Source organism: Camarhynchus parvulus, chromosome 9, assembly GCF_901933205.1.
Source record: "Camarhynchus parvulus chromosome 9, STF_HiC, whole genome shotgun sequence".
NCBI classification, from domain to species: domain Eukaryota; kingdom Metazoa; phylum Chordata; class Aves; order Passeriformes; family Thraupidae; genus Camarhynchus; species Camarhynchus parvulus.
This window is the reverse complement of record NC_044579.1, coordinates 8733945-8745216: the sequence shown is the minus strand read 5'-3', so window position 1 is coordinate 8745216 and position 11272 is coordinate 8733945. Positions and strand designations below refer to the sequence as shown.

Genomic DNA, 11272 nt, shown 5'->3' with positions numbered 1-11272 from the left:
TTCCACAAAGGCTTTGTTTGTGTACACTAAAAAGGTGATTTTTCAAGACAATAATTTCTAATTTATCTCTCTCCTTCAACAGGAAAAGTAAAATTCTCTTTTAAAAGAAATTGGTTAAGTTTTACCTTCTCTGGCTCCAGTGTAATCTCACAAACTCTGCTTCAAATTCCCCAATTTATCAGAACTTTCAATTTTGAATAAATATAATACATTCACTTTTCTTTTAGATATTGGAAAATTTCCCATCTAAATAATTTTTCATCAGAAAAAGTAATTTTGGCCACTGGAATTTAAGCCCCAGTGTCTTCACCCCACAAGGGCTGCAGTCTCACACCTTCAACCAGTGTTCAGCTGGAGCCAGCCGGGAATACAGTTGTCTGGCATATACTGGAAAAGGAAGATGACTGTGGGTCAGTTCAGATCTGAGGCATGGGATTTATCTTACTTTATTTGATGGAAAATGTATTTATGAGATAGCCAAGGCTCCATTTTCTTAATAATTACTAAATGCAGCCAGCAGCAGCCTTTCTTCAGCACTATCTACCAGCCATTCTTTAGGATTAATGATTTTTAACTTGCCAAAGGCAAGCAACTGCTGCCTCCCCTCCCGGATCCAGATGGATACAAATGAGTCGCTCTCTTACCAGTGTGGAGCTACTGCCAGGGGGATGTTTGTAGGTCCAGCTTGAGGGGACTTCATACCAACCACCTACATGCCAGGACATGAGTAGAACAATCCCATAAAGGTAATCCTGTGGGTGAAGAAACTGCCAACCCAGGTTTCATCCTGCATGCACATCCCTGCCTGTTAGACTGGGGTGCTTTAAAACGCAACGTGGGCAGAGGCACCTGAAACAAATACAGCTGTGATGATGATGTCATTCCTGGAGATGGCACTGTCAGCTAATCAGAGTATAAAAATAATCCTTCCTGTGTTGGGATGCAGTATCCAATTTGTACCTCATACAAGAAGAATGTATCCCAATGCCATAAAAGAATATCCCTTGTTAAGTGCCAGTAAGCACACTGGCAAAAAACCTCCACTTCTGCCAAGTCCTTAGGCACCTGGTTCATAAAGACTTCCAGAATTCTTCAGTAGTGCCAAATCTGCTCTTTGTCATGGTGTGCTAAGTGAAGTCATCTAACTGTGATAAAGAATCCATTTTAAAAAATGAAAGAATAAATTAAGCTGAATAAATTTTTGGAGGATCTGGAGCAATCATCACAAGTAGACTACCTGGCATGAAGTTCCCATGTCGCTGGCAACCAGTGGGCTCATAAAAAAGGATAAATTATCAACACTCTGTGACTACTCACTGTTTTCATTTGTCTTCCAGTCTTTGCTCTTTGCTTGTGATGTGAAAAGCTCTTCACAAATGCCTGATGAAGCCACTCTTCTATTTTCATAAGAGTTGAAATGTTACCTGGTTTAGTGGGTGAAACCCTGAACTGTCTTCCCAAGTGACAATGACAGAGTTGTAAACAACAGGCTTGCTCAACAGCAAACCATATCAATCTAAGGGAATGTGTTATCACAGATCATACTCTAGAAAGCTTCCTCCAAGAGCTTCTTTTATCTCCTGCACCCACTAACATTCCAAGACAGACTGGAAGACCTCTCAGCCTATCTCCACAAATGCAACTGTGGCTTATGAGAAGAAATCTTTATTCATGAGATTTCCAATTCATAGACTACACTTCAAGATCATTCTCTGTAAAACCTCTTTCCAGTTGGTAATATGTAAGTCCCAATTCTAATTCTTCCCTTAATGCCTTTATTTGTTACACAATTTACCAGTATTTTCCAAACAAAATTTACCAATATTTTCCAAACAAAAAAAAAAAAAGAACAAAATTTCAACCCTTTATAATTATAATGCTCAAGATGCAACTCTCTGTCAAGAATCTTTCAGGGTAGTGATTAACCAAATGAAGAGGAAAGCAAAAATCTTAGGACATGCAAGAAGGAATTCACAAAGAAGCAATTTTACAGAGTGACTCTTCCCTGAATCTGCCATTTCCTATCGAGGAATGGCACAGAGCTGGTAGGGAAGTGGCTTCATTGTGCTCCCAAAAACAAACTTCGTGTTGACTTCCTTCACTCCTTCTGGCAGGGTGAATGTGAATGCTTGTAGCAAGGTGGAAAAGACAATAAAGAGCTCCATCCTTGCCAACAGCTCCCCCATGCACACACGGTGCCCTGTGAAGAAACAGAAAAGGCACTTCAGCCAAAGGATTTCTGTCACACTTCCCTTTCTAAACTGCCTGGGATTTTCTTTGCTTGTTTACTGCAGATTTTATCCTTTTCTCTTAAGTTTGTCATTTAATGATTCATAGCTGAAAGGCTGCTTGTATTTCCTCAAAAAGTCTCAATCTACATTTAAAGCAGGCAGTAAGACACCATAGAAACTGTCACCAGGGTGGCATAGTTCACATCTACAGTCATCCCAGCACCATGCATTTTTCTGCTACTGCTTTGATATCTGGATCTCTTCTCAAAGAGAAACTGGATCTGTCTTCCAAGAAAGACTTTTCTGTGTGTCATTGCATCTCTTCTGATCTTTTCCACAAACAATTGGACTTCTCTCTTCTTGAAGATATTTAAAACAGTTTGTATATACCCATTTGTAGGTGCCTTCCTAGTTATTTTGAGGAATGAATGGATCTGAAGTTGTTACCACAAGGAGTAAATAAATCCCTGTTCAGTGCACTTACCTATAGCAAATGGTAAGAATGCTTCTCTGTTTACAAAGTTTCCATCTTTATCCAGAAAGTGGCCTGGGTTGAACTGATCAGGTGTCTCCCATTTTCCAGGATCAGCCAGAACAGAGTCAATATTTGATAAAACTACTGTGTTCTGAAAAAAACAAAAAAGGAGCAGTGGCTTCAACAAAAACTGTGACTGTAGAGTCTACTGATATCTAGGACAAAGCCTTGTGAAAGGCCGTCCACAGGGACAGTCAAACCTTAGAGGCACTAGAAGAAGAGTTCATGCTCTGAGTCAGGAAAAACTCAAAACCCTTTCTAAAATCATCTAATGGACCAAAGATCAAATTGATTTAAATATGCAGCACATTTGTACCTTTGGAATGCAATATCCCAGCAGCTCTGTGTCCTTCACACTCATTCTGGGCAGGGCAATTAAGAGTATGTTACTGTATCTCTGGATCTCGTGAATTACAGCATTTGTGTAGGGCAACCTTTTCCTGTCCTCATAGCAAAACACATGGGAACAACCCACAACAGCATCCAGCTCCTTCTGGACTTTCTCTAAGGAGGAATATTCAGTTTTAAATATACAGCAAACAATCTATCAACTCTATAGTCATAATTTTTCCTGTTGCCTTTTGCAGACAGAATAGCATCCAATGGATGAAAAAGATACTTTATAAAAAAATAATGCCTTCAAATTCCCATATAGATGACCTGAAAAAAATTGACAGAGAGTTTGTTTATAGGTTGCATATATACTTTTAAAATAAGATAGTGGATGAGGTCATTCTATAATAATATGTGGGTTCCTGTTACATTTACTGCTCTAAGGTAATTGATAAAAAGACTTTTATTAATATTTATTTCTACAGGCAGGGAGTCAACTAGAAAAAATATTAATCGTGTGTTAGAGGAACAGTTTAGTAATTGATCAAGGATTGTTCTTCATTAAGAAGCACATAGATTTTGCTTGTCACCTACAGATTCCTAACTGCTATTCTGTAATTACTTGCCTTGGGAAGCACTTATACAGATTAGTTTTTCCCAAGGACTTCTTTTTTTTTACTTACAATCTGAGCTGAAATGGTATTTTCTGATTTTTTTTTAATACTGGAGACTCTATCATTGCAATTAGAATTATCCCCACAAAACTTAAGAATGTGTTAATATATCCCAAGAAGATGAAAAATCATGTGAAAATTCAGTATGTGCAACCCAGCTTCAAGTCTTTTGAAGGTAACAAAATGGGACATCCTTTCTCCTTAGCACTTCCACATTTTCTATTTGCGAGGCTTCTGCTGTGCCTGGCACTCAGCTTAAACTGTCAAATATGAGGCCTTTAAAGTGAATTTTGTACCTTCTAATCCTTTCTATCCCATACACTCTAGCTATTTTCTCAGTCCTTTTACTCTGCCAACCTGTAACTTTCTTCTGTGAATATCATTATTAAAAGCACTCATTTTCAAGCTACTCATCCCAATATTAGCAACCCCACACTGTATTTAAGTTATTTCTGCTGCAAGAGGCCAAGAGCAAATCAAAGAGTAGGAGCCAGGGATTTAAAAGGATGACCCAAAGACTCCTTAGTGGAAATCTAATCATTACTGTCTGTGAAGGTGTAACAGTACAATTTATCTCATCTGAGACTAAATTCCTGCATCTGATTAAATTAATCACACCCTGCATTCTGTTTAGATCTGTTAAAAGAAAAAAAATCAAGCTGGAATGATTAGCCTGAATGTTAGAAAGGATACAGCAAGAAACAAATTAATGCAGTTCACCTGATTCATACTTCAATAATTAGTTCCTCTACTTTTCTTTGAACAGGCACGACCACTATTTGAACTTGTTTCATTGCTAGAGTTGCAGACCTCTTTGGATGCGCTTACCTTGAATGTCAGGATAAATCACCATATAGAGCAATGCCCACAGTAAAGTGGTGGCTGTAGTTTCTATGCCTGCTACAAAGAGGTCAGCAACAGTCTGGATCAAGTTTTCTTCATCATAAGTTGCATCAGCATCTCCTTTAGTCTGCAGATACAAATTGAAAAGAAAGTTATGGCACACAAAAGAAGTAGTAAACCACCTGGAGAAATTATGTGCTTCTAAATTTATATTAGACATCATTATAATCAACGAAACACTTAAAATCCCTTGTTGTTAGTGAAGTGTGAGAGAAGTTCAGAAGTACTCACTTTATCGATCTCATCCAAATAGTAATCAATAAAATGTTGATTTTCATCAAGCTTTCTTTTTCCTTTGTGAATTTCAAGTTCCTTTACTAACAGAGCCTCCACAAAATCTCTGCAGGACTTCATCTTTTTAACTGATGGCAGAAAGTGACCAGAAAGCCAGGGAGACAACTCATACATCTGAAAAAGAGATATTTTAGATATGAGATATTACATATAACTGTGTAGCATTTAGCAAACTAAATCTGAATCCTAATACAGGTGTCTGGATAGTGAAAAAAGCAAGTGAAAGACTGATGATTGAATTAGCATTACATTGAAGGGATAGTGCCTATTCCATGATTCATTAAAGCCTTTCTTAATTCTATTTTTCCCTGTAGCAAAATTAAAATTTCTCTCAGTTTTATAGTATAAAGTTATATATTTATTTATTTATATATTTTCATATTTTTATATATATATATAGAGAGAGAGAGTTGTTTTAAAAACAACTTATACAAATACCTACTGAGAGCAGTTTGGAAATAGCTGAACCTGTGCCCACCCTGATTAGAAGGGTAGCTTAGGAATCATTTCACTGGCATCTTCTGGGATAGTTACTAGTAAGGAATTTTATTTTAGCTTATCTAGCCAAAGTATCAAAATAGTCCTTAAATCCTCTAGGACCTTATTTACAGCAGTTTCCAGTTAGTCAGAGATGGTGGAAATCATACAAGATACAGAACTAGATGAGTTCCAACAAGTTCTGCAGAAGTGGCTGCCTTGTGCATGGGTAAATTCACTTTTTGACTATACTCAGTACTGTGGTTCCCCCTCATAAATGATTCGTAACAAAACTGCCCCAGTCTGAGGCCACCTGTTCTGCTGCTTTGGCGGCTGCACTCACAGATGCACATACAGGAGCAAGAGAGAATTTTTCTCTCCAGAGGGCCAGATGTGAAGTTGGGAGTTTGTGCCCTGAATGGAGACAGATATCATCCAGCAGCTAAAGGAGGGGGACTTGCAGTGTCACTGTACTCTTGTAAGGATGTGCAGATGTGGTACAGGTGTTGCTGTCAAAAACTGTAGGGAAAAGCTGCCATTAAGCAATCTCATGCCATGTTACCTTTGCACAAAACAGTTGCTCTACTCCAGTTTCTCTGAGGTTGGCTGACAGTAGAGAAGGAAGCAGTAAAAACATACTTATTCTTGACATTTTTGATAGCCGTGTCATATAATAGAGTGAAGAAAGCTAGCTTGCCAGACAGAAATTAAGATAAGCTTATTTCTGAGGTTTTCAGATAATTTAACCCATGTTTTACTACTGATTTCAGATATAGTTTCAAACTCTGGAGTTGTGCAGGTAGCACTTTTAAAAAGAAAGTCCTTTGTAGATATCTCAGCCATGTAACAAATCTTTGCATTTTCATCCCTGTCCCCCATACACAGGAAAATTCTGTGCTAAGATAAAGCATAAACAATTGAAACAAGTTTTGAACTAGGCATCTTGAAGCACTGTTCTGAAATGCTCCCCAGAAATTCTAGGTGATCTGGTTTTTTGGGGTTTTTTTATTACAAAAGTAACAAGCAAGTTGCCTTTTTGCACTGTCTATCTATAGAGAGCAAACAAACAAACAAACAAAATTGATTTTCCTCACATAAAAGGAGATGCTGTTCAAAAATGCTGCCAGAGTGTCAAAGGACTCAATCAGGCGGTGAAAATTCTCGTCATCTCTGGAGAAACGATGTCCAAAGATCATTGAACAAATGACATTTGAGACCGTATGAACAATAGGCATAGCGGGGTCCAGAGGTTTTCCTGTAAACACAAGGGACTGCATTCACCATTAACACTTACTGTTCCTGCTTTGCCCACTGACAGGAGAGCTGATAAAATTTCATCAACATTTCTGACATTAATTAGATCACTGAATGGCAAATTGTAACTTATTGGTAAAAGGCCTGAGTAAAAAAGTAACTTCAGACATCTGAAAAACACTGTTGGTTAAAAAAAGGAAATTCTATTCCACTGCTGGTGGGAATGGAATTAGTAGTATTAATTATAAAAATACCCAGATATCATCAAACCTTGGCATCAGCAGATCTCACATTTGGCAATAACCAGGGTACAAAACCAGCTGAGACATTAAATATACAGATGAGTTGAGAAGAGAACCTTCTATTTTTGATCATATCATTTTGCATTAGAATATTTCAACATACCCTGTGCATCCTTGGTCAAAGCTTTGCATATTTTATGCTTTTCCTTTTCTACACAGGAATAGGAGGCACTGTGAGACTGATTTTTTTTACTGTTTGCAGTTAACCTGATGCTGTTGCCATAAGTAACAGAACAGACTCAGAAGTAAAAACACTGATAGGGACAAGTGTGTGTGTGTATATATATATAAAACAAGACAGGAATCTCTAATTCTGTGATCTTGCTGTGGGGTTTCACACTTCCACAAGTAAGTATCTCATGCAGGTAGCACATACAGACTTTTGAGACTCAGCTCTGCACATAGACTTTGAATCCATTTTTGTAATCAAATAGTTTCAGAAATTACAGTGCCCCATTCTCCCACTGCACAGACTGCCCTGCCCATCTCACATACCATTTGTTTTCTGTAAGTATTCCACCAAGTGAGCAGCCTCCTCTTGCAGTAGATAATCCTTCTTTTTTTTCCCTAATCCCATCTTCCTCATTGTTGCCATTCCAAAACGCCTCTGCTGCTTCCAGAGATGACCATTAGAGAACAAAACACCTAGAATCACAATGAACTAATGCTGTCAATGCTTTATAAATTGATGGATTGGTAAGGTTGATACATCCAAGAAGCTTCTCTTTTCTTCTAATTTTTTCAATTTTTTTACAGCAGTCTGGCTACATTCCTCTTTTCTTTCTTTTTGTATTTTAGCCATTTATCTTCTGTATAGAAGCTCTTACATTAACTCTGTACTGTCATTATTGTTCTGACAGAATATAGAATAGAATTGTTTTAAAAAACTTGTGAAAATATAAACTTTTTTCCTGATGTAAATTAAGGACTTTGAGGCTCTAAATCAGTATTCAAAACTAGGGATAGAACACAACACATTAAAAGAATTTCTGAGAATAAAAATTACCATTTCCATGTGTTAGAATTTGAAAGATTCTGCTTTCGGGCCTTCCAGCAACATCTTCAGCATGGGCAGTCAGACCTTCCTTCACTGCCTGAAACCCTTGCAGGACAATTACAGGAGTGTTTGAAATCCATAAGGTGAAGATATTGCCATGAATTTTGGCCATCTGTAGAACAAGACAGAATTAGAGTAACAGGAGTGAGTACCAGTACTTTTAAATCAAACAAAATGAACCAGATCTTTTCCCTGTGCAGATGCCCTAAGAGTGACTGACTTTGAGAACAGAGCATCAGGTATATTCTTACATACAATATGGTTTGAAGTCAGGTTCCTTTCTAAAGTCTCATTTATTAAAAATCATGATGTTTCTAAAATGTCACCCAATATTGCCAAAGTCTGTGATGTCATTTATTATGTCTTACAATTCAAACTCATTGTAGATGAACTCTTCCATCGTCACCACTTGCAACAAGACAGCAGTAGCTCATGAATTCGATGTGAACCATCTATAGATTCCCCTTTGTATGTCAAGTGTAGCAAAAGCAGTCGAGGAGCTAAATAATGCAGGGATCACCCTTTCCCTTCCAGCTCAGCAGTGACAGCCTTGTCTTCAGCTGCCATGCACGCAGGCATCCCTGGCAGTGGACAGGACAGTCCTTCTCCCGGTGCTGAATCAGGAACTAGAAAAGTAGCAGAATAGGCTGGAAAGAGTGGTGTGTTGCCTAGACATCCCAAGAAATGCAGGACCAGAGGATTACCCAATTTTGCTGCCTGGGAGCAAACAAGAGGGAATACTTATGCACAGTGAGCAAAAATGTATGTGCTTGCACTTGCACACTTATATTTAATTTCATTTTTGTAAGGACCAGTTCATGGCTTTTGAAACCTTGGGATGACCAGTACTAGTCTTCATGTCTGGGATGTCGGAAATAGAAGAAAACACAGTGGACGGGCACTAGCTACTACTTTATATTATGGAATAATAACACTTTGCCTTGAAATATGCAGCTCAGGAGGACAGAGCTGTCAGGACACTGAAAACGAGGGAAAGGGAAGGCTGAGAATGAAGAGGAAGAGTGAGGTGCTGTTACTTACATATCTAAATGTTAAATATTTAGTATAGATGTATAAGAACTATAAAACAACAGGATACAAACTTTAGAAGTGCTGCATATTACAATTGGACATAGAAAAGGGTTTGAGCATAATATGAATTATTTTAGCCATTTAAAAGCTCAGTCTTGCTAAGCAGAATGAAATCTCTTGTAAAAATCTGACCAAATGATATGTCAGAAAATAATTGATTCTAAGATTTTTTTTTAAATCCATTGAATAAATATATATTAAAAAAATCATCCTTTCTGTACTGGAAACAAGCATAACCTCAGCAGCTATTTCATGGGATACTTAGAAAATGCCAGTGCAACAACAGTCAAAACACAGACATCCAAAAGACTGCACAGAATTAGTGAGTCTACTTTAAAATACAGCTTTTTCCTATGTGTAAGACAGGACTATTATCATCATTATGGTTTTGTTCATATGCACCAAAGGTTATATTTATATATGTATATATATATCATAGTAAGTGCAAATTTTCACACAAAGAAACAGATATTTTAATTATCTCCACCTATTTCCACATTTATGCAATTTAGAAAACATCCCTCCCTAGCATTCAAAACAAAACTATGTTAAGCACAGTTACTTTTCAATCAGTTTATGAGTCCATTAATACATTGCCAGAAAATACATACTTTTTTAAGATGCTCATGATGAATTTTGAAGTTCATCTGCAGCAGATTTCCAAAGAAGGGATACGGAGTTGGCCCAGGAGGAAAATGTCTTCGCATCCATTGCAATTTCAGAAACTCTATTAATAGCAGAGACAGCACAAAAAATACCAGCACCTCACTCACTGTTAACATTTTACTTCTGATTTACACAGCTGCGTTGTCTCTCTACAACTGCTGTGTAGACGGAGGAGACATCAGTTTATCTTGCTCTTGGGGTACCTCCCTGAAAAGAGAAAAAACATTTGATGCTCCTATGACTCATCTCTTTCCCTCTTTATCACTTTTACTTCCCCACCCCAGGGAATTAAGTGTCCTTATTTTTAAGCATATATAACATCATTATGTTGCAGCTACACATCTGTCAATCATTGCCTCTTCAAGGGACACAAAATGTAGATTAATTATACACCTCCTTGTGCCATGACTCCTGCTGTGACAAAAATCTCTGCCCACGGTCCTGGTTTCATAAAAAACCTCTTGCAAGAATGAGCAATTAAAAAAAATTTCCTGAGGGTTGGCTGCACACCCAAGGGCAGTGGGGTCACTGAAAAGTTCAGGCTCATCAGTAGCCATCATATGCACCAACCATGTGCTTTGCTACTTAACTCGCCTCACACTGTTGATTCTGGTGTTCTCTGCTATTCTTTTAATATTTTTCCTCACAGTTTATATTGAAAGATGTTTGGGGGATGGCTCTACCTTTTAATTTTGTGCCTAGGACACACACAGACCATATAAGACTCCAACTGATCATTGGGTAACAGGAGTTTGTTGCTAATAATGACAACACCCAAGCGTCCTCCCACTCCCTGCCCAGCTGCACAGGGCTGTGGGGCTGCAGTCTCCTTGATCAAGCACAAAGCAAAATTTCTTCATCCCTCCACCTGCCTGTGCCTAATCCCTGTGGATTGCCTGCAGCAGAACAAAGATGACATACAGCTGCCTCTGACAACTTCTTTCACAAGTGCTGTCATGCAACTGAGCAACTCCAGCTCTGCAAAGGGTGGCATTTGAACGTGATCAACACAGATTTGGCACTTGCACAGGAACAGCATTAGCTTAGACTTGGCTCTGACTTAGACAGCAGCATGTGGCACTCTGGGAAGTCACCTAGATGGCCCTGCTGCTCACATACCAAACTTACAGAATTGGCACAGCTAGAAATAAAAGTTGTGAGGTGTGAAGGACATTGGCTTACTCCAGAAACAGGGCAGAAAAATAACATTTACCCATCTTGCTGGCCACCAATCGAACTGAGAGCTAGGATCAACCTGAAAAACTGAATTACCCATTTTGAGACTATTTTTAGGACTTTTAGTTCCTTCACTGGTGTTGCATTTTCTGTATCTCAAACTGCTCCTAACTCTGAGTTTAGTATTTTCCAAGGTTTTCCTGGAAGGAGACTCACAGCCCTAAGGCTTTCCTGCCCTGCCCACTTGCAGCCCCATCTGGCCCCTGCATAGTCCTGAC

General features: G+C 38.4%; 1 protein-coding gene across 1 annotated transcript; it reads right to left on the bottom strand.

The window, feature by feature from the left end:
- Positions 1 to 2021: 2021 nt before the first annotated feature.
- LOC115906900 (cytochrome P450 2J6-like) lies at positions 2022 to 9934 on the bottom strand. The gene is made up of 9 exons (XM_030954442.1): positions 9764 to 9934; positions 8010 to 8172; positions 7499 to 7648; positions 6542 to 6702; positions 4908 to 5084; positions 4602 to 4743; positions 3083 to 3270; positions 2716 to 2857; positions 2022 to 2200 (listed from the first exon to the last, which is right to left on the bottom strand). Exons 1-9 carry the CDS (start codon positions 9932 to 9934, stop codon positions 2022 to 2024), a joined length of 1473 nt encoding a protein of 490 aa, XP_030810302.1.
- Positions 9935 to 11272: the final 1338 nt, after the last annotated feature.

Excerpts from the sequence above, each read along its gene's own strand:
- LOC115906900 (XM_030954442.1), bottom strand. The coding sequence starts at position 9,934 with ATGTTAACAGTGAGTGAGGTGCTGGTATTTTTTGTGCTGTCTCTGCTA. Across the intron at positions 8,173-9,763 it reads ATCATGAGCATCTTAAAAAA|ATGGCCAAAATTCATGGCAA; the intron begins GTATGTATTTTC and ends CTTGTTCTACAG. Across the intron at positions 6,703-7,498 it reads ATACTTACAGAAAACAAATG|GAAAACCTCTGGACCCCGCT; the intron begins GTATGTGAGATG and ends TTGTGTTTACAG.